Raw genomic sequence first — 22,936 nt, 5'->3', positions numbered from 1 at the left:
GAAGTTTAGGTGAGGTCCTAGATTCCACATCTATAAAGTGCAGTTGATACTAGTGCTCCCTCATAGAGTGGTGGGCTTTATTTAATACGCATCAAGTTTTGGAGCAGTGCTTCAAACAGTATGTGCTCAGTCAATGTTAGCTGCTGCTGTTACTACTGCTGTCATTATTACTGCTATTAGCATTAGGTCACAGAAATGTTGGGTGGGCAGTATGTGAGAGCGCAGGCAGACACAGGGATGGTGCCTCAGTTCTGAAGTCCATAGGTGTGAGCTGGGATACCGTTGAAGGTACTGGAGTTGAGCGAGATTAAAGAACATGCCTGACTTGCATTCCCCTTCTGTCTCCTATTCTCCTTTCCCTGCCCCCTGCGTCCACCTCACTGAAGTAGCAGGCCTGACCATTACAAAGGATTGTCCCCTGTACAGTTTTTCCTTCCTAATGTACACTTACACGTGTGTCCTCATCTGAATTGCCCTGTACAATAGCTTTGAAATCTTTAGATACATAGCCTCCTCGGTAGCTTCCTCTGCCTCTCAGAGCTGCAAATACAGTTAATAATGGGGCCATTCATGTGAAATGGAGGCAGTCTATATCGAACTAAAAGGATTGTTTGGCTCAGATAGAACACACGTTTCTAAAGCTAGCCCAGTGCCCAGAGCCCTGCTGTATCGGTGCTCAGTTGATATTGCTGTCCTCCCCTTTCCTTCCATTTCTCTCTCTTAATTTGTTGTGCACCTCTGTCCATATTTTGGCTTTTTTCTCTCATTGGGGCAATTGTAACAACCTCCTTACTGGTGTTCCTTGTTCTAATTTCTCTCATTCAGTCCTCAACTGCTATCTCCTATATACTACTTCAAATGAATTATCACTAGAATACAAAATTGTTGAATCCTTTTTATTTTTTTTAAGGGAAGGGAAAAAGCTGTTGACTCTATTTTTGGCAGTATGATGGCCAATGAATTCTGAAAGTCTTCCATCGAAACTTCCATCATAATAAAACAGCTAAAAATGATAAAATATTTTCTAATTAGGGAGGTAAGCTAACCCTGGGTCTGCTAAAATCCTCAGGGCATCTCTGGGTCTGGGTGCCCAAAGAGGAGTACTGGAGATAACGTTACACAGCTTTTAGCACAGATGGACAGAAAGATAGAGAATATGAAGGAGCAGTTAAGACACCTGTGGACTGGAATGAGAAGTTAGAGTGGCAGAGGTTACAATAGTGGAAATAGTGGAAAGAGACTGTATTCAAAGATATAATGACTACAGGTGTTTGGAAATGATACACGGGAAGCCTAAAGAAAACCAAACTGGATAAATTTAAAGAAAACTATACTTACACATAACATTTAGACTCAAGATAGATATCCCAACAATGACAGGCACCAGAAGATGGTGAAATAATATCTTCATAAGAAAAAGTAGTTGTCAACCTAGAATTTTTAATGAACATTTTTATGTAAACAAAAATAGAAAAAGATTTACCACCAAAAGACCCTGACTAAAGGAACTTTTCAGTATAGATTTCAAGAAGTAGCTGAAAATGGCCTCCAAAAATCAATCTTAGGTACAGAAAGCAGTAATATATAAAGGTAATGGTAAACATGAGGGTAAATCAAAACAGACAGTGGTGGTTTATAGAAAAAAAAATGATGTCTATTTCAGTAGTATTAAAAAAACTAAAGTAAATAGATGCCATTATCATGTAACGTTGGAGGCAAATGATTAAAATTAAAATATTCCAGTATTTCATATTTTCCAGAAGAAAGCAATTGATTATCTTTGGACTTTGAATATGCATATTAAAAACAACCATAAAGTGGGATCTTCTGATCAAGCTCAGTAAACACTCTTTCACAACAGGCACCCAGGTTTGTTAAAGTACACCTGCCAACTTCCTACCACCTTGTCATTAAAGCCTTTCAATAGGATACATTAGGTTTCCAATCAATAATCTCCCTCGTTCCTCCCATCGTGTATTATGTAACTACAGTTGCAACTCTTTCCCCAGTTGTATATACTTAATATGTGCTATGAAGTCAGTTTTTTTATTAAAATTTATTGGGGTGACATATAGGTTTCAGGTGTACAATTCTGTAATAAATACATCATCTATATATCACATTGCGTGTTCACCACCCAGAGTCAGTTCTCCTTCCTTCACCATATATTTGACCCCCTTTACCCTCATCTCCCACCCACCTCCCCCCTTACCCTCTGGTAACCAGGTGAAACCAGTTTTAACCCATTCCACAGTCATCGTTCTGAGAAACAGTGGCCCTCGTTCACTGATGTCTTACCCATGTGTTTCACACGAGGAGCCTCACAAGGGCACAAAGGCCATCGACGCGCTGTGTGCGCTTGTATGTGGCTTTAAAATCAGGGCGGTTGAACCTGCCTCTAGTGAGCCTTCCCGGCCTGCTCTAGTGCACAGTGGTCCCGTGCTTCTCTGAATACTACTCGTTTGTGCCCACACCATCCCATGTATAAAATAGAAGTCATGATAGTAACTTATTTTTAGAATCATGATGTGGGTTAAATAGGTGAATACATGTAAAAATCATTTAGAGCAGTGCTTTTATACCACACTAAGCTATGTATTGTTGAGCGTTTGCTTCTAAGTTATCTTGTTAGGTGGCTTCATTTAAGTGTTAAACAACTAAATCATAATGGGCCAAAAACAAGATTAAGTTTTATACTTCTGTGGGAAATGGAAAAGTAGAGAGTGCAATACTCACTGCTCTTTAATGCTCACTGACTTACAGCATTAGTCACCCATGGGTGACCTAAGATCCCATTTCAGTTGTAGGACCTGTTTCTAGTAGGCTGAGTGTGGTAATGACAAAGAGCTGTTAAAAATTCTATGCACATATGCATGGATTCCTAGAGAGCAGATTTCTACCTGAAAAGTAGAAAACTAGATTTGTCCATCTCTGAACTGAAGGAATCTCAGAATGCCACTGAACTGGTTTCAGGGCTTTGGGGAAAGCCTTTCGAATCCAGGACCCATGCGCCTCCTATTGAAAACACAAGAGGTTTTTTCTGAATTCCTTTCCGACACTAGCAAGTACTTTGCCTTGAGTTATGTGAACCATCCACATTTTGAAATGAAGCAGCTGAAGTCCTGAGAAGTTGAGGAGCTGGTCAGGAGTTACCCAGGTCAGGGATGGTGGATGAGAGGATGGGTGTAAGACAAAGTGCAGAAGCCAGCTGGTCTGCTTTCCAGACAGGCGCCTCCGCCACAGCACGCTGCCCCCGGCTCCACTCCGCAGTAGCTTCTGCAGCCTGTTCTCACGTCAGCTATGTCAGAATTTGATGTCTATGGAACAATAGCCAATATTTGTTTTTCTATATATACCTAATGATCTGTGATTCTATTTATAGTAGTCACTTTTTTTCTTTATAAAGGAGATGATGGTATACTTTTTGTTCAATTACAGTTGACATTCAATATTATATTAATTTCAGGTGTAGAGCGTATGTTTAGACATTTATATAATCTACAATGTGATCCCCTTGATTAATCTAGTACCCACCGGGCACATAGTTATTACAATATTATCGTCTATATTCCCTATGCTGTACTTTACATCCCTGTGACTATCTGGTAACTCCCAATTTGTCCTTCTTAATCCCTTCACCTTTTCACCCAGCCCCTCCCACCAACACCCCTCCCATCTGGCAACCATCAGTACCTGTATGTTCTCTGTATCTGTGAGTCTGTTTCTGTTTTGTTTGTTCATTTATTCTGTTCTTTAGATTCCACATGCTTACGTGAGATACGGTATTTGTCTTTCTCTGGCTTATTTCACTTAGCATAATAACCCTCAGGTCCATCCACATTGTTGCAAATGGTAAGATTTCATTCTTTTTTACGGCCAAGTAATACCCCATTGTATATATGGACCACCTCTTCTTTATCCAGTCGTCTACTGATGGGCAGTTTGGTTGCTTTCATATCTTGGCTATTGTAAATAATGCTGCAGTGAACATAGGGATTCATATATCTTTTCGAATTAGTGTTTTGGATATCTGCAAATAAATACCAAGAAGTGGAATTCCCAGGTCATAAGGTCGTTCTATTTTTAATTTTTTGAGGAACCTTCGGACTGTTTTCCATAGCGCCTGTACCAATTTTCAATGCCACCAGCAGTGCACGGGAGTTCCCTTTTCTCCACATTTCGCCAATACTTGCTGTTTGTTGATGGTATACTTTTTTTGATAATTTATTTTTAAGTTCACAATTTTAAACCTTACATAATGGAAACAGATGGGACAGTTTTTTTTTAATTTCCCCTGGAAACCTGCAGAGCGATATTCTGAGTCCTTTTTTCCAGGTGGCTATCTCAGTATGGTGTTGGCAGGAGCACACACGTCCTGTCACCCGTTACAAGTGTAAGGATTCTTGAGTCTTCAGTGAAAGTAAATTTAAAGGATTTAAAGCTTAAGAAGAATTCACTCCCTAATTTAATCAGGTGTCTAAGTTAAAGACAGCCTAAAGACACCCAAATAGGTGACAAGGGAATAAGAATAAATAGCCCTCCCTACCTATTTGGATAGACATGTTTAGAAAAATGGCCTTCGGGTAATAATACTTTCCAGTTACAGATTTATTTTATTAAGATTAAGAATAAATAATAAACTGTTTTACTAATCTGTCCTTTTGCTTTAAGACAATCTATACAAGTTTATATAAGTCAATAGAGAAATTCTATATACTTTATAGTCCAGGACAACAGAAAGAAAAGGAATGAGAGGGCTTCTAAAAGAAGATTCATTTGGAGAATTATTATGAAGGTGCCTAATGTCTGCTTTGCTCTGTGCCAAGTTCTGTGAGTTCTAAAGATGAAGGTTACCTCACAATCTAATGAAAGAGAAATTTAGACCAAAAAAAATATGTTACACTGCAGCAAGCTCTGCAGCAGAGGTATCACAGGTTGTTGTCATAATAATTAAATAATGATTAAAGTTATAATAATAAAGTAATAAGAATTAAAGTTATAATCTGATTGGTGGGTGTGGGGGAGAAATGCCAACAGGAGTCCTTTTATATTCTGAGACTTTTTTCTTATGATTCCTAGAAACTTCAGCGAAGCCATAAAGGCTCCGATACAAGAGCCTTTTAAACTTTCTCTTACGTTAATATCTATTTCCAGAATGCCTCTTTTGCTTTCCCAGTCTTTCAGTCATCTGTACTACAGTGCAGGCTGTAGAACCGTGCTCTCTGGGTTCAGATTCCTCCTCCTCCTCTTCCTGGTTTACATGAACATGAGCAAATGACTTCTCTGTGCTTCAGTTTGGTAAAAAGCAAGAGTACTAGTACCTACCCCTCAGGATTATTGTGTTTTACATTACATGTAAAACATTTTGAGAACACTGCCTGTTACACAGTTAGGCTCAAGAAAATTTTCGTGCTCATGATTACTAGTTTTGGTAGCCACTAAAACAGGAACTTTGAAACACAATCACCGTGTTGATCATTTAGGGTCACTTTCTTGTTTTTTTTTTTTTAAGTAAATTTTATTGGGGTGACCATTGTTAGTCAAGTTACATAGATTTCAGGTGTACAATTCTATATTACATCATCTATAAAGCACATTGTGTGTTCACCACCCAGAGTTAGTTCTCCTTCCATCACCGTATATTTGATCCCTCTTACCCTCATCTACCACCCCCTCCCCCCTTACCCTCTGGTAACCACTAAACTATTGTCTGTGTTTATGAGTTTTGTTTCTCATTTGTTTGTCTTGTTCTTTTGTTGTTTTTGGTTCATATACCACATATCAGTGAAATCATATGGTTCTCTGCTTTTTCTGTCTGACTTATTTCGCTTAGCCTTATACTCTCAAGATCCATCCATGTTGTCACAAATGGTCCTATTTCATCTTTTCTTACCGTCAAATAGTATTCCATTGTGTATATATACCACAACTTCTTTATCCATTCATCTATCGAAGGGTATTTTGGTTGTTTCCATGACTTGGCCACTGTAAATAAAGCTGCAGTGAACATTGGAGCACACGTGTCTTTATGTATAAATGTTTTTAGATTTTTTGGGTAGCTACCCAGGAGAGGGATTGCTGGGTTATACGGTAATTCTATTTGTGATTTTTTGAGGAACCTCCACACTGCTTTCCATAGGGGCTGCACCAGTCTGCATTCCCACCAACAGTGTATGAGGGTTCCTTTTTCTCCACAGCCTCTCTAACACTTGTTACTATTTGTCTTGTTGATGATAGCCATTCTAAATGGGGTGAGGTGATATCTCATTGTGGTTTTTATTTGCATTTCTCTGATGATTAGTGATGTTGAGCATTTTTTCATGTGTCTATTTGCCATTTGTATGTCCTCTTTGGAGAAATGTCTCTTCAGGTCCTCTGCCCATTTTTTAAATTGGGTTGTTTGTTTTTTTCGTTGTTGAGTTGCATGAGTTCCTTGTATATTTTGGATATTAGCCCCTTATCGGAGGCATTGTTTGCAAAAATTTTTTCCCATTCAGTTGGTTGCCTCTTTATTTTGTCGATGGTTTCTTTTGCTGTGCAGAAGCTTTTAAATTTGATATAGTCCCATTCATTTATTTTAGCTTTTACTTCCCTTGCCTTGCTCTTTGAACCCAAGGTCTATAAGTTTAGTACCTATGTTTTCTTCTATGCAATTTATTGTTTCAGGTCTTGTGTTTAAGTCTTTGATCCATTTTGAATTAATTTTGGTACACGGTGACAGATAGCAGTTAGGGTCTCTTTCTAAAATGCTAATTTGTCTAATAAAATTTTTCATTTTTTTTCCTTTCTAGCTCCAAGAGGAAAGCGAGGATGGAAAACTTTTTATGCTGTACTAAAGGGAACAGTCCTTTACTTGCAAAAGGTAAAAATAAATAAATAAATAAAGGGAGCCCTCAAAACTTTATGCAATGGTAGACAAGTTACCCCAAAAATATTCACTTTGTATAAAAAAGCTCACATAAAACACCCAAAAGACTGTTTCATTGATGTCTAAATTATTTTTTGGATTTGTTTTGTTTCTGGTGAAATAATTATTTTAGATATTATACATGTATATTCTATGTATAATATTTTATGTACTGCGGTGCCAAAAAATGTACACATTTTAAGAGATGTCATCTATGTATTACTTTTTGAAGTTGAATTGGATTACAGTAGCAATGTGTAGTACCACATGCCCTCAAAAGGTGGCGTTAATCAAATGAGTGCTAGCATCATTTATTGTATTACGATTTTAATACAGTTTTTTTCCTTTCTTAAAATGTATGTACCTTTTTTGGCACCCTCTGTATATAAAAGAATGTATAGCTGTGTGGATGTGTGTGTGTGTGTGTGTGTGTGTGTGTGTGAGATCAGAGGGACTAGATGAGCTGTATTCTAATTATGTTGAATTAGAAATTTTGAATCTAAGTTAGTAAGTTAGACTTCATAAGGTCTGTGCAGGTACAGACCTGTGGCAGCACTTGTTTCAATGTATATTTGTACTGCAAATTTGTTATATCTTTTATTTGTTGTTATTGAACACTAGATCTTTTTTTAGTTATTTATCTTCATTTACATACTACCTAAATCTAGAAACACAGCATACCAAAACTTAAGAGATACAGCAAAAACAGTACCAGGAGAGACGTTTATAGAGATAAACACATACGATAAAAAAAAGAAAATATCAAACAACCTAACTTTAAACCTCAAGGAACTAGAAAAAGAACAAACAAACAAAACCCCAAGTTAGTATAAGGAAGGAAACATTAGGATTAGAGCAGAAATAAATGAAATAGAGACCATGAAAACAATAGGAAAAAAATCAGTGAAACTAAGAATTGTTTTTTTGAAAAGATCAATTAAATTGACAAGACTTTAGTTATACTACTACGTAGAAAAAAAGAAGACTCAAATCATACATGAAGGAAGAGATGTTACAACTGATTGCACAGAAATGAAAAGTATTATAAGAATCAACTTCGCCAACAAATTAGACAACCTAGGAGAAATGGATAAATTCCTAAAAACATGCAATCTGCCAAAACTGAATCATGAATAAATAGAAAAACCAAAGCAGATCTATAACTAGTAAGGAGATTGAGTCAGTAATCACCAGTTCACCGGTAAATTCTACCAAACTTTTACATAAGAATTGATGCTAATCCTCCTCAAATGTTTCCAAAAAATTGAAAGGAGGCAGCTCCTAAACTTATTTTATGAGCCAGCATTATCCTGATACCAAAACCAGAAAGAAAAAAAACACTAAGAGAAGGAAACTACATCTCTGAAAAATTCATCTCTGATGAATATAAATGCAAAAAACCTCAACAAAATATTAGCAAACCAAATTCAACATCATATTAAAAGGAGCATGCACCATGACCAAATGAGGTTTATTTCTGGAAAGCAAGTATGGTTCAAAATATGGAAATCAATTAATGGGATAAACTACATTAACAGAACAAAGGTTATAAATCACATGATCATCTCCATAGATACAGAAAAAGCATTTAATAGAAATTCAACACGCTTTCATGATAAAAACTTTCAATGAATTAGGAATAAAAGGAAATTGTCTCACTATAATAGAAGCCGTATATATGAAAAACCCACTGGTAACAGAAGACATTTGTTTTGATTGCGTAGTTTATTCCATTTACATAAGTAATTATTGATAGAAAAGGATTTACTATTAGCATTTTGTAAATTGTTTCCTCTTTTGTAGCTTTTGTTTACCCTCTTCCTTTGTTGCTGTCTTCCTTTGTGTTTTGTTGATATTTTGTAGAAACATGTTTTGATTGCTTTCTCATTTTCTTTTGTGGATATCTTCTATAGGGGTTTTCTTTGTGATTACCATAAGGCTTACATAAAACATAGTTCTAACAGTCTATTTTAAGCTGATACCAACTTAATTTCAATCACATACAGAAACTACACTTTTACTTCTCACACACACAGAGTTTATGATATTGATGTCAGAATTTACTTCTTTTTATATTGTATATCCATTAACAAATTTTGGTGTTTATAGTTATTCTTAGTACTTTTCTCTTTTAACATTTATGCTATGGTTAAAAGTGATTTGTACAGTATTTCATTATTCTGTATTTGTCTACCGTGTTTCCCCGAAAATAAGACCTAGTTGGACAATCAGCTCTAATGCGTCTTTTGGAGCAAAAATTAATATAAGGCCCGGTATATTATATTATATTATATTATATTATACTATATTATACTATATTATACTGTATTATATTATATTATATAAGATCTGGTCTTACATTATAGTAAAATAAGACCGGGTCTTATATTAATTTTTGCTCCAGACGCACTAGAGCTGATTGTCTGGCTAGGTCTTATTTTCAGGGAAACACAGTATATGTTTACCTTTACCACTGAGATTTATACGTCATATACTATCATGTTGCAGTTTCAGTTCCTTTCACTTCAAATTCTTGTTTTCATTACACTTCTTGTAAGGCAAGTCTAGGAGTGACGAACTCTGTCAGTTATTGCTTATCTGGGAAAGTCTTTATCTCTCCTTCATTTTTAAAGGACTATTTGCTTGGTATACTATTCTTGGTTTACAGGGTTTTTTGGTTTTGTTTTGGGTTGGTTTTTTTCCCCAGAATTTTGAATATGTCATCCTACTCTGTCCTGACCCGCAAGGTTTCTGCTGAGAAGTCCTATAATAGTCTTAAGGGAGTGCCTTGTATATAACAAATCACTCTTCCCTTGCTGCTTTCAGAATTCTCTCTTCTTTGACTTTTGACAATTTTATTATACCGTGTCTAGGTGTGGATATCTTTATCTTGATTTGAGATGATTGGGCTTCTTGGATCTGATGTCTGTGTCCTTCCTCAGATTTGGGAAGTTTAGGGTTTTACAGCAACAAGCCACCAGCTCTCCCTTGTTTGGAGCTGCAACGAGGCATCCAGAGTATATCAGCTCCCTGTCAATGCCCCATGTTAGCAAGACGATACCGTTTCCCGTGGGCAGCCCTCTGATGAGCCAGAATGCCAGACGAACACTCCACTCCTCCTTCTTCCTCCCAAGAGAGAAGCCTTTCTCCCAGTCTTTGCTCTTCTTACCTATTTCAATTCTTTACCTATTTCAATGCAGCTCTTCCTGGATTCTTGCTTGCCTGAAATACTGCGTTGTCTTAACTGCATTCTGGCATTCTCGTAAAGGTATTTTGAATCACATATCATTGTTAAGTTGATGTTTCTATGGGGGAACAAAATCTGAGACTTACTATTCTTGCTGACGTCACTCCTGGGAAAGGATTTTTAAGTCTACTTGGACTATGATATAGCTTTGACATCCTTTTCTTTTTATTCTACTTATTACCATAAACATTTTTAAATGAAAAATTTTGTAGCAGCATGTTTTTTGGTCAGTCTGGTATCTGATGACTGTGCAATGCTAAGTCATATGGTTTTCTTTTTTGCTCTTTTCTTAATAGGGTACAGAAGCATTCATTTTAATTGCTTATAATATTTTCCATTCACTAGATTTGCCATAATTTATTCTTTTTCTATTTTCAGACATCCCCTCTTTTAAGTTTTTCAGTTATATATGTGATTTAATATAAATATATAGTATATATTTAATATATAATATAAACATTTATTTAATATATATTTAATATATAAATTATATGTATTATTTAATATAAATATATATATATCCATATGGTCCCTCCCAGTCTAGTCATCTGAAAAAAGTTCCATATATATATGGAATATATATAATATTCCTTACCTAAGGAAAAAATATCTCAAAAGGATTTGTGTTAGATATGGTCCCTCCAAGTCTAGTCATCTGAAAAAAGTTCCAATAGATAAATATAAGAAAAGAGAACTGTACACACGGGGATTGCCATCTGATTTAATACTGTAGATGTTACATCAAAGGGAAGGCCTCCCAGAGAAGCGCAAGTGTGGAAGAAGTACATAAGGCCACCTACGTAAGGACACATATCTAAAGTGTGTGCACTTATCTGTTTATTTCCTAAAGGGACGCTACTGGTAGTGTCATGAGTCATAAGAACAGAGTAGGAACTGTTTAAAATTATAGGCACACCCTGGAGATGTTGTGGCTTTAGTTCTAGACCACTGCGAGAAAGCAAGTCACACAAAAGTTTTGGTTTCCCAGTGCATATAAAAGTTATGTGTACACTATACTGTAGTCTATTAAATGTGAAATGGCATTACCTCTAAAAAAAAAAAAAAGAACAAAACAATGTACACACCTTAATTAAAAACTACTTTATTGCTAAAAAATGCTACCCACCAGGTGAGCCTTCAGCACATTGTACTCTTTTTGCTGGTGGAGGGTCGTGCCCTATAGTAACATCAAAGATCACTGGTCACAGGTCACCATACAAAAATACAATAATGAAAAGGTTTGAGATATTGTGAGAATTACCAAAATGTGACAGAGACAGGAAATGAGCATATGCTGTTGAAAAATCACACCAATAGACTTGCTAATCTACTCAGGGTTGCCACAAACCATCAATTGGTAAAAAACACAATATCTGGGAAGCACACTAAAGCAAAGCTCAATAAAACAAGGTATGTCTGTATTAAGTCATACTTATAAATTACTTCTGGAAGGTCGAACAACCTTCATGCCCAATCACAGTTTATGACTAACCTCACTACACTCATTATGGATATTTAGATAGTGAAAAAAAAGATCTCATTCATTTTTGAGCTCTTTATTTCCAGGGCACAAACACGTGTCCTTACATACTTCTTCCACACTTGCGTTTCTCTGGGAAGCCTTCCCTTTGATATAACATCTACAGAATTAAATCAGATGGCAACCCCTGTGTGTACAATTCTCTTTCGTTCTATTTCTCTATTGGAACTTTTTCCAGATGACTAAACTGGGAGGGGCCATATCTAACACAAATCCTTTTGAGATTTTTTTTCCTTTTGGAATAGCGTAGGTAAGGAATATTAGAGCATGGGATACTTCACCTTGGACCAGAGCTCTCTTTGTGGGGAAATAACCTTTGCAGAGAGAGGTATGGAGTTAGTTGAAACCCACAGATTACCAAAAATGAAAATAAAAAAAGTCTTATAGCATCTTTCTAAAATGTACATATTACTTGGAGGGATAAAACAATGGGAGAAACGGAGATCGTTGTTGATATTATATCCATACTTTTAGGTGTCCAGATATCTTGTATTGCCTTTATTTCCCTATAGAGTCAACACAGCTTCTAATTTATAAGTGAACGGCTTTGGCCTCTGCTAAAGCAGCATGTGTGTACGTGCTGGGTCCACATTGGTCCTTTCAGCTAGCTTTGTCTCTGCAGGGAACAACCCTTTGAACTTAAATTTAACATATCACAGCTGTTTCTCCAGCATAAACCCTATTCTCTTGGCTAACTTTTTCATTTTCTCTAAAATCTCTATAAGGGGTATGGCTGTCTTTGGCAAAACCATTTCACTGAATACCTAGCCACAGGATTTCCACCCACTCCATCCCAGAGTGAGCCAGGGAAGAGAGAAAAATACTCCTTTATTCAACATTCGACAGAAGTGATGCAAAGAGAGATGCTGTTTCACGTTACCAGCTTTTCCTATCTCATTGTCCTCTCTCTGAGATGAATGAATTGGATTGAGTTGGGCTCATCCAGATATAGAAGAGAAAGGACTAAATATGGACAAGAGAATAACTTTGTAGCTTCAGCATCAGTTTGAATGACAGCACCAAAATTACATTGCATCTCCATATTTATGGTACCTCTGGAGTGTGGCAAATGTGCATTTCGGGAAAGTTGGGTGAAATTCCTTTTATAAAGTAAAATATGGGACACAAAGGAAATGATACATTTGTGTAGGAGAATGCAGAGTAGAGCTATGACCTATCCATCAGGTTGCTGTTTCATTTGACTCAGTAAGAATCAGGCCTTGCTGCAAAATATCTACTTAGGATGAAAGTAAGCCTGAAAAGGGCCAGCCACATTGTGTATCCAGTCTCTTTTGTTATTGTTGTTAATGCCCTTTCAAATAAAAAGGAGAGATAGAAAAAAAGGTGACAAGTGCTTGAAATCTCATCATAGTAATCAACCAGTATCTGTTCCCAGAACCTTCGCACAAATCCTAGAGACTAGCTCATCAGTCAGTGGAAGCTTTGTCATATCAGACCAGGTTCTCGTATGGATATATCTAATCTGTTTTTTTTAAATGAGTGTCTTCCTGATTTGTAAAATTATGAAAAGCAAAAAGGCAGATAGGTGATAAAAATACGAAAATGTATACACCTGAAAATGCCGAGCACTTGTGAAGTTCACAGGGTGCTGTCTACTGCTGAACAGACCTGTGCTTCAAAGGCACCTTTGAGATACTGAGCTGCTCACCAGAAACAGTCCTCGGTACTTAGACTGCCTCTTTGAATTACCTCTGAGTTACAGAGTGTGTAGGAGGCTCAGTGCTGGTGCAGGGTGTGTCCTACAAAGGGCTTCTAATGTCCCATTGCTGGGTAATTCTTAACCTGGCTGGAGTCCTAATCAGCCAGCGCGTGATGGCAGAGGCTACACACCAACTTATATGATGCAGTGTATGGTAATATTGCAGGGTGGTTTGGGATTTGGACAGTTTGGGGTTTATACACTGACACCACCATTGAGAGTTCATCACATGTCAATTACTAAGCTAAATGCTGGGCTTCCAAAGATGACTAAGACACAGTCTCTGCCTACATAGAGCTCACAAAACAAGAGGAGAAACGGGTAAATTAAACATTCACCAAACAAGGGGATAAATCAGTACAGGGAGGAAAAGTCTTACTGAATAGGGCCCCCTACTCGTGCTTGCAAAGGTCAGAGAATGCCTCCCGGAGGAATGAACACATCTTGAACTGAGCAGGAGTTTGCCAGGCCAGCAAGGTGATAAAAAGCATTTAACCAAAGAGGGGAGAAATAATAGATTTGAGAGAGTATGGCATGTTCAAAGAAAAGCAAAACAGCTTTTTCCATTTGGATTCTAGGATGAATGGGAGGTGGCAAGTGGTAGAAACATGATGAAAAGTTGTTTCAAGTAACTAGTGTGTCATGAAAATAAACAAAATGGTGTCATAGTTATAAACTGTCCACTTTAGAAAAGAAACAGTTTCCTTCCCTGAAGGAATTTCAGCCTCTTGAGTGTAAGTTGTGTGCTGCTCTCCCGGACACCTAGGCATTCCGGGGACTTAGACCGCATGGGAACCCCTGCCGGGCAGCCCCTCACCAGGTCTGCTGGACGAGGCACGTGCCCTAGGACTAGCACTTTGCCCTTCCCTCTTTGCCCTCAGAATGCCAGTAGTAGCATTCCTGAGATTCAAGTGTAGCTGAGGAAAAAGGAGTCATCCCATCTTTTCCTTCCCACCTTTAGCCAATTCTCTGTTATTTGGGTGAGGAGTAATGAGGAAGGGACCACTTTTCCCCTAGCCCAAGACTAGCTTAATTCAGTTTAGCAAAGATTTACTTAGTCAGCATACTGTGGGCAGGGGCTATGCCAGATGTGGGGGTACAAAGGTTGTAGGATCTAGTACCTGTTCTTAAGGGTCTCGGTAACACACTTAAGTTCTGCCATCATTCCAACCTTTTCATGACTTCCAGATTGACACTTAAAAGTGACACAAGCATCAATTCTCAGCTGAATTTTGACTAACAAACTACTGTTCTTATATTATACAGAGGGCCATAACAGGAAGCAAATCAATAATGAATGCATCTATTACATTAGGGCTCTGCCAGTTTTTCAAAATGTATACACTGGAGATACAGTTGTGCACAAGCGAAAGTTCCTAAGGGAACTTACGCTCCATCTGAAGAGATCAACAAATAAACAGCCTTTCCATGCAATTTGAAATGCGCTGCGAAGAGGGCAGGGTGCTATGGAAAAACATTTGGAAGGACACAGAATTGAACCTCAGGAAGAGAAGGAAGATCATGGAAGAATTTGCGAAGAAAATGATATCTAACCTGCACTTAAAAGATAAATAGAAGTTACATAGAGGATTCAGAGAAATCTGTGTGGAGGCCTAGATGTGAGAGAGACCACAGCACATCCGGGGAGCTGCAGGTTGAGGGCAGTGTGAAGATGTCCCAGGCAGATTATGAAGAGCATAGAAAGCCACGTTTAGAAGTTGAGATTTTATCTTGGAGCAATGTGGAGAGTTTTAAATGGGGTGTGACATAATCAGGTTTATATTTTAGATCAGTCTGGCAATAGAATGGAAAACAGTTTGGAGGCAAATTCAATCAGAGACATAGAGATCAGACAGCTTAAAGGATGGTAGGGGTCGCGGAAAGGAGCACATGGCCTAACTAGAGTTCAGTTTTGCGGTGTTGAATTCGAGGTGTCCGTGGAATAATAAATGGATCTGTGCAACAAGCAATTACGAATACTCAGATCTGGAGCTGAGGAAGAAGCCTGGAAATACAGATCTGGAGAGTCATTTAAAAATAGTTGGGAATTTCAGCCATGGGAATAGATGATGTCACTCAGGGTTTGTAGAGTGAGGAGACAATGGAGTGAGGATAGACCAGTGGAACAGACACTTCCTATGTTCCCGAAGAGGAATAGACAGTGAAGGAGAGCCTGAACCGTGACCAGAGCCAGAAGCAAAACAGAGAAGGGGAGAAAGAATGGGTCAGCCAGACAGACACTACAGATGTCCAGTAATGGTAAAGTGTTGCATGTTGTAAAAAGCTTGCATAGGATAGGAATTGGAAAGTGCCACTTGAATTCAGCAACAAGGAAATTATTGATAAAACAGTTTCAGTGGAGTGCTGGCCGTGGAAGCTAGATTGGAATGAAAGTTAAAGACATAGGAGCGGAGAGTATAAAGACAACTATTTTCAAGAAACTTGACTTGTAGTTCCCACTTGGATCTTCCCTCCACTCCCCCTTTTCTGCTACCCACCATCCCGTGACTTTTGCAAATACCAGATCCCCGGGGTCTAGTTCATTTCTCCTGAATCTCTTTTCTTTCCTGTTACTGATTTCTCTCTAAAGTAAAATAAGTCCTTTTCTTTCTTCCTTTCCCCTGGACAGTTTCTGACATATCCAAGCTCTTGTTTTGCTTCTCCAGGTTACACACACTCTTCCTCATGACTACCTCATTTTCCTTTCTGGTCCCCTCGCTTAATGTTATTTAGTCACATTTGCCTCTGACTTTCAAGCAAGCAATAAATCCACAGGATATTGTAATCGTAATGTCAGAACCATTAACAAAATGTCATCTTGGAAGCTATGTGAGAAATAACATGGTGTCAACCCCCTAAACAAGCTTGGGTTTGCAGTGTAGATGAGAAGACCAGTCTTACGCAGTGGATGGCTAGTTACATGATAGAAACCAAGTGTATTGGTAAGTATTGGAAAAAACACAGGGCGAATGGAATAAAGTTGGATGAATAACTGATTCCAGTTTCTAGAACTCTCTTAGGTAGAGCACAATAGGGCATTTATGGTACAGTGGTTTTGTCTGTCTTCCAGCTAAGTAAGAATGCACTCCTATCCTTATTTGGTTCTAGTACTTGCAGTCCCCTGAGCCCAGGTGCATGCCAAAACAATGTATATTGATAATTATTATTACTGGAATATAAAGTGTTCGTGGCAGAGAAGTCTAATATTTTAATGTAACACAGTTCATACGTGCTTTAAAATTTTGAAATTGCTCTGAATTGATGATAAGATTATTTCGTTCCTGTTGGTGCTGATGATCCATCATTGTTGACATTGAATAGTGATTTCAAATCCATATGTTTACTGAGAGTGAGTCATCTGTTGGCCAACGCTTAGACAAGACTTTGCTGTCACCTAGCTTCAAAAGTTCTCTGTCCGTTTCTGTCATGAGCTTTGTGTCTGACCATGCTCGAATCTCCCTTTCTCTTAAAGTATTTCATTGTGAATTCTATGATGGTATTCTCGTTACAGGTTTGGTTGTGACAAAACTGAGCTCTAAAATGAATTGTCAGGTGACTGATGGAATGGTGAAGAGTAATGGGTGTAGGTGGCTTGTTAGTGCGTGCTAGTGAGTTATTTGATTGTTGTATCATTCTCCAGACCAGGCTCTTGAATCTTTTAATGTCTTTTATCTCTAGGATCTAGAAAACAACTATTCAAACCTGAATGTATTTGCCTTTATTAGTCTTTTGAAGGTGAAAAATCAGCCCATTATCTAAAAATTTAGTTTGTTGTCACAGTACTCTGGGAACTCTCTGTCCTTGATACGAAATCTTCTTTTCATTTCTTGGATTACTTGGAAGAGAGATTTGTTCCAACTGCCTATTAAGGTTTTCAGAAGTCTAATTGGAAAAGGAGGTTTTTGGTTTTTGTTTTGGTTTTGGTTTTTGCAGTGTTTGAAGTGTAGGTGGCATCCAGAGTGAGCCTGAGCCAGGCAGAAGAAAGATACTAGAGATTCAGGGCCTCCCAGTCTGTGATGGTGGCGGCCAGGCTGAGGCTGACATGCCAAATAACCGTAGTGCCAGGGGCCAGCTGATCACTGCCTGGTCCTGAGGGCAAAAAACACTTCACTGTATGCTCGGGGTATTTTGATTTCCTTTGGTGAAACGGCGGCTCTGTGCCCTTTCGCACTTTGTAAAAGCCGTATCTCATTCTCTACACTGGAAAATGCATGAAAGAAAAAGTTAGTTAGGCTTTGAAGCCATACCTCTTAGGAAAATAATTAGCATATATATGTTTTCATTAGTCATAATTAGATCAACGACCCAGTCCAGCAGAGAAGACCATTATATAAGAGATATTTAGACATAATCACAATTCTGAAAAACTATAAATTCGTGAAAAGACATTGCTTCTGGAGGCACACCTTGTCTCTGGTTTAAGATATATAGGCTGTGCTCTGAAGGTTTCTGTTTAAAGCACAATTCCAATTCAAAGGCCTAGCAAACAGAAACTAGTTTTTTCCTAATGCATATTTTTGTACCCACATGAAGAAATGATACAGTGACTTGTGACTTCTTCCAAGTTATTCACGTGTGAGATAGGTCCAGAGCTCAACTTCTGTCCTGTTGGCTACGCAGGTCCCAGGCAGTGCTTGGTCTCCCCTCTTGGTCTCTTTCTCTTTCTCCCCACTTCCCTTCCTTTCAGTAACTGTTACAACCACAACAATTGTATGAAAGTTCTAGATGGAAACATATGAATTAGACGCTAACTGGGTCTCACAGGGCTCTGAACTGAGTGTTGGGAGGGGTCACAGACAGTGACGAGTGCAGCCTTTAACAGAATTTTAGTGAAGCCCGGAACTAAGAGGAAAGCAGAAAATAGCCTCCCACCAATAAAAACTCTGATCATTTTATTAGTTAGAGTAATGGAAGGGCGCTGGGATTTTTTTCCTATTCAGAAACTTTATACTGAAGTTTAAAGACTTAAGTTTCATCAGTTATTGAGTCAAGGAACGCTGTAGTCTTTTTGAAGGCTTCCAATGGTTATCTGCTCTAACTCTCTTCCAGTTCAGCTGTGTAATCATTAAAAAGATAGATCCTAACTTCGTGGGTCACACACCAGATTTATCCTAGAAACTTTCCTGTGCCTTGCGGAAGTCTGAGGCCTTACTGAGAAAGCATTTCAAGTTCTTCAAGTCCTACTATGTCTCTAAGTGCTCCCTCTCTATGTGAATTAAGGAGGGTTGCGATGCAAAGTGTTTCAGTGCTAACGAAAGCCCTCCTACTGATACTTCCACATCCTTGTAACATGGAAGAACAACACCACATACATGTTAATTGAGCAAACTAATATGAACATTTTGAATCCTCTGCCTTTAACTTGTTTATTCTCTCTCAATTTTCCTTAGTACGGTAATATGGGACATCAAATATATGATTAGGTAAGGGGTAGACTCAAATATGCCTTCATTTGATTTGCTATTATTCCTCACTTCCAGATTTGTGGAAATGTAGCACTTTCTGTGTGGCTCCCTAGTAAAAGAAAAAAGAAGCTGAGTGATTTCTAGAAAAATATCTAACCAGAAATACTTAGACATTTTTTAAAAGATAGTTGTCAAATTATGAAAAAATGCTTTAATGCCTTTTTTTAAAAAAAATCAGGAGTTAACAGACAGTTTAGTATCCAGTTTACTTTAATTACTGGCATTTTTATTAATATCCTCATCGCTTCAAACAAGAATGTGTTCTCAGTTCCCCTGCCCATATTCTCTCAGTGGAAATCAAGACCATTTCAACTTTATTTTAAATTGTTTGAGTTAAGTATACCAATTTGACCTATTTAATAAGACATGAAGTAAATACTCTGAAAACTAGAATATGAACATGTTTTTAATGAATTTCAATTGAGATTTGGTCACTTTCCAAATTGGACTTTATAGTCTCCTGAGTACAAATTTTCAGACTGATGCCAATTATTTGTACATATGTAGATGACTTTTGTGTTAGTATGTTTATTCAATTTCACAAGAGGTTTACTTAACAAGCTTTTTAGGGGGAAAAGTGTTTCATTTCATGCTTTAAAAGAATTGAAAATAAATACATTGTGAAATGGCATTCTTGGTGCTTATTAGGGTGATGGAGTGCTCTAATGACTCATACCAGATAAAAAGATGTACGAGATTGCAGGTGAACACAGAGGAGAATAACATGTATTTAGGCATCATTTTCACCCCTCATTTGTTTGAGAAAATGGATAGTAATTAGATGTCATGGAGCATTTTCTTTTCTTAAAGAAAAATTTTTGATTGAATTTATCTTGCTCTCTGTTTCACATTTATTTTGCACAGTAAAGAGTCTTAGGTTTGAAATGATTTGATTGCAACAATTTATCCCTTATTCTTTCCCAATTTCATCATTCAAATACTATCTTTTACTTTAAGTAGTGAAAATAAAGATGTCAGAATGGACTTTGTAGGACAGTCATTTCTTTTTATCCATTGTCAACTCTAACGTTTCCAGTCTACCCTGGGTTTTGCTCATTTTTTGTGGACTTGAGTTTCATTTTCTAGTGGGAATTCAGAATTCCAAACACATTTTGTTTGTATTTTGCCTTTTTGTGTGTGTGGTAAAATTATCTTACTATAAACTTGAAAAGAGGAATCTTGTTAAACTTAAAATTCCTAGATTTTGTTTTCATCCTAATTAAACAGGTCCTGTTTACCATTTCTGTCCTCTGCAGTATTTTCCTTCCAATGTAAGATAAACTGACAGTGTAGAGTTTAGGAAACTGCCTTAGAATCAAAAACAGTGGTACAGTTCTCCCAAATTGACAATTGCTATTAGCTCTTATTTAAGGCTATAATAAATGTTTCATTTTAAAAATCTTTGCACATTTGGAGCAGTCTGAGAGTATCATCCTTTAAGCTGGGTTTTAAATAATATCAGTAGAGAGAATATGCTCCAAGTGTGATGGTCTAAGTCATCCAGTATTAATACCTATCAACTGGTCTTGTGTTTCTTATTCACCTAGAGCAGCTTGTTAGACATCCTGATATATGTAAGAGTTTAACTGGTAAGAGTAGTTGTAATCATCCCAAGGGGTACTTATGGAATGAGAAAGGATGAAGGCCAGTGGCAGAACTAATATGTGAAGGACAGGCTAAAGAGGAACTAGCAGGGAGATACGAGAGAAACTAGGAGAGTACTGTAACAAGCAGCCTAGGATGAATTTCAAGAATATTGTTGACTTCCTTGGATGCTATAAGATGTGAACTAAAAAAAAAAATCGATTGAATTTTGCAATTAGGAGGTCACTGCTGACCTTTGGCAGAACAGTTTCAATGAAGTGTAGACATGGACTCCAAGTCTCAGTGGATGAAAGGTTAAACTGGAAATTAATATATGAAAACAGTTAATGCAGACTACTAACTCATTGTATATAAAAGAAAAGAGAGGTGACAGCTAGAGGAGAAAGGAATACTCAGGAAGGGACTACTATCTTACAAAGATAAGAGAGACCTTGAGTGTATTTACAGGCTGTGGGGAAGAAGCCAGTAGGTAAAGAATGATTTAAAATATAGAAGAAAGGTAACCAATGAAATAAGATCCTAGGTAAGGTTGATGGAGGTTGATCTGAGAGCACAGGAGTAGACTTGAGCAGGATTTCTCTGTTTTAGAAGGAAAAAAAATAAAGGTGGTCATGAAATACAGGTGTTTATAGGGTATGTAAGCAGAAAGTTTCATATTTACAAGCTTGATGTTATAAAATACAAGGTCAAGCTACATGCTACTAAGAAATTATTATTAGAAATTAACCACCTATCATTTGAGTGCTTACTGTATGATGTGAAACATTAATAGTTTAAAAAACTATCTCATTTAATTTTGTCCTGTGACTCAATGAGAAAGGTATTATCACTAGTTTTCAATCAAAGAAAGTGAAGTTTAATGAGTTTAATTAACCTAAGGTCACGGAAACATTAAGAATCATATCAAACTAGTAATTTGAATCTAGAGGCTTCAAATTCCAGACACCTGTGAGTTTGTGGTGCGTTAAGGGTTTTGAAGAGAATGGTGGACCTTTGGCAGGATGGAGCAGAGAGATTATCATGGACATGTAAAAAAGTTGTCATTTGGCACTGGGTGTAACCGTAGCTGGAGACCATAAATCTGTGGTGGTACATGTCTGCACAACTGCGTTGATTATCTCTAGCAGCAGTTGGCAGCCCAAGTGAATGATCATTTAAGGGAGAATTAGAGTGGGGAATTTTTCAGTTCCAGGCTAGATGGATGAAAATATTAAGGCATAGCCTAGCAAAAATTCCTGAGTTCTAAAGATAAAAAGAAACCCCTAAGAGCTTTCTAACAGAAAATACAAGAAAATGAAATAAGAACTATAGACTAGCTTTAGACTTTAGTGAAACTGGAAGGTAGAAAACAGTAGAATAGCATCTACAAATTAGTAAATAGAAAAAGAATGCAGCCAAGAGTTCTATACCCAGTTCTATACATGTCACAAGATCAAGTGGTATAAAATATAATGTAACAGAGGAATCAATAAACTTGAATACAAATACACACTCATCCCTCCGAGAATAAACTTTTCTTTGTATGCTTATGGAATATTAACAAAGTTCAAAAATGTAGTTGGAAAACCTTAACAAATTAACCTTAACATAGTTTGAGGAAATAAAATAGACTTTACAGATCATATTCTTTGGTCACATGCCAATAAAATTAGAAATACATAATGACAAATAACTAAACCTTTAGGAACTTTAAATTTGAGAAACATTCTTTGACATGACTACATCAAAGAAGAGGTCAAAAAATAAACTATAAACTATCTAGAGAATAATAAAAACATGCTTTTCATTATCAAACAATTGGTAATCTGTACTTGGAAAAAAGAATATATAACCTTAAATCCTTAACTAAAGAAAACATGAAAATCAAAAGAACTAAGTAACCATCTTAAATTCAAACAAGAAGAAAAATGAACTAAAAGAAACCAGTGAGAGGAATTTAAATAAAAGTCCACATCATGGAATCAGAGCATCAAAAATGGTGCATACAAATTTCTAGTTTGATCTCTGTGCAAACTCAAATATCAGATGTGTTAGAGATCGATATGCATGGAAATGGAAGTAGCATATAAATTCTCTGATGGTAATTTTGGCCCTGGTCATTTATCCCCACTACCCATTATTCATCTACCTCAGATTCCTATCTAGAACTAAGTGGTTAAGTTGAGTGGGTGGCCAGCTATGCAGGGTTCTGTTATAGCATAATCTGAAGACTGGAGGGGATTTTGTAGTCATGCTACCTCCAACTAATACTTCTACTACTCTAATATCACCTCCCCTGGAAGGGGATTTGTGAATCTTTGGAATGCTGAATTACTAATAAAAATCTCACTTAGAAAAGGCAAGACCCCAAAACATAACTAGATTATATTTTACGTATTAATAGTAATTATAGAAGAACAGATACATGTAAATACATTGTATTTCATTTTAAGATTTCTTTTTGTTCTCCTTC

General features: G+C 37.2%; 1 protein-coding gene across 4 annotated transcripts in view; it reads left to right on the top strand.

Moving 5' to 3' along the window:
• The window catches only part of PSD3 (pleckstrin and Sec7 domain containing 3), a 521,794-nt gene that overhangs the window by 458,161 nt on the left and 40,697 nt on the right, over positions 1-22,936 (top strand). For all 4 annotated transcript variants that reach the window (XM_033104950.1, XM_033104953.1, XM_033104951.1 and 1 more), the window contains one exon: positions 6,792-6,862. In XM_033104950.1, the coding sequence (XP_032960841.1) occupies positions 6,792-6,862 (71 nt within the window). The remainder of the gene's footprint in view (positions 1-6,791; positions 6,863-22,936) is intronic.

Source organism: Rhinolophus ferrumequinum, chromosome 4, assembly GCF_004115265.2.
Source record: "Rhinolophus ferrumequinum isolate MPI-CBG mRhiFer1 chromosome 4, mRhiFer1_v1.p, whole genome shotgun sequence".
NCBI lineage: Eukaryota > Metazoa > Chordata > Mammalia > Chiroptera > Rhinolophidae > Rhinolophus > Rhinolophus ferrumequinum.
Note: the sequence above shows the minus strand (reverse complement) of the source record. Positions and strands in the feature narration are given on the sequence as shown.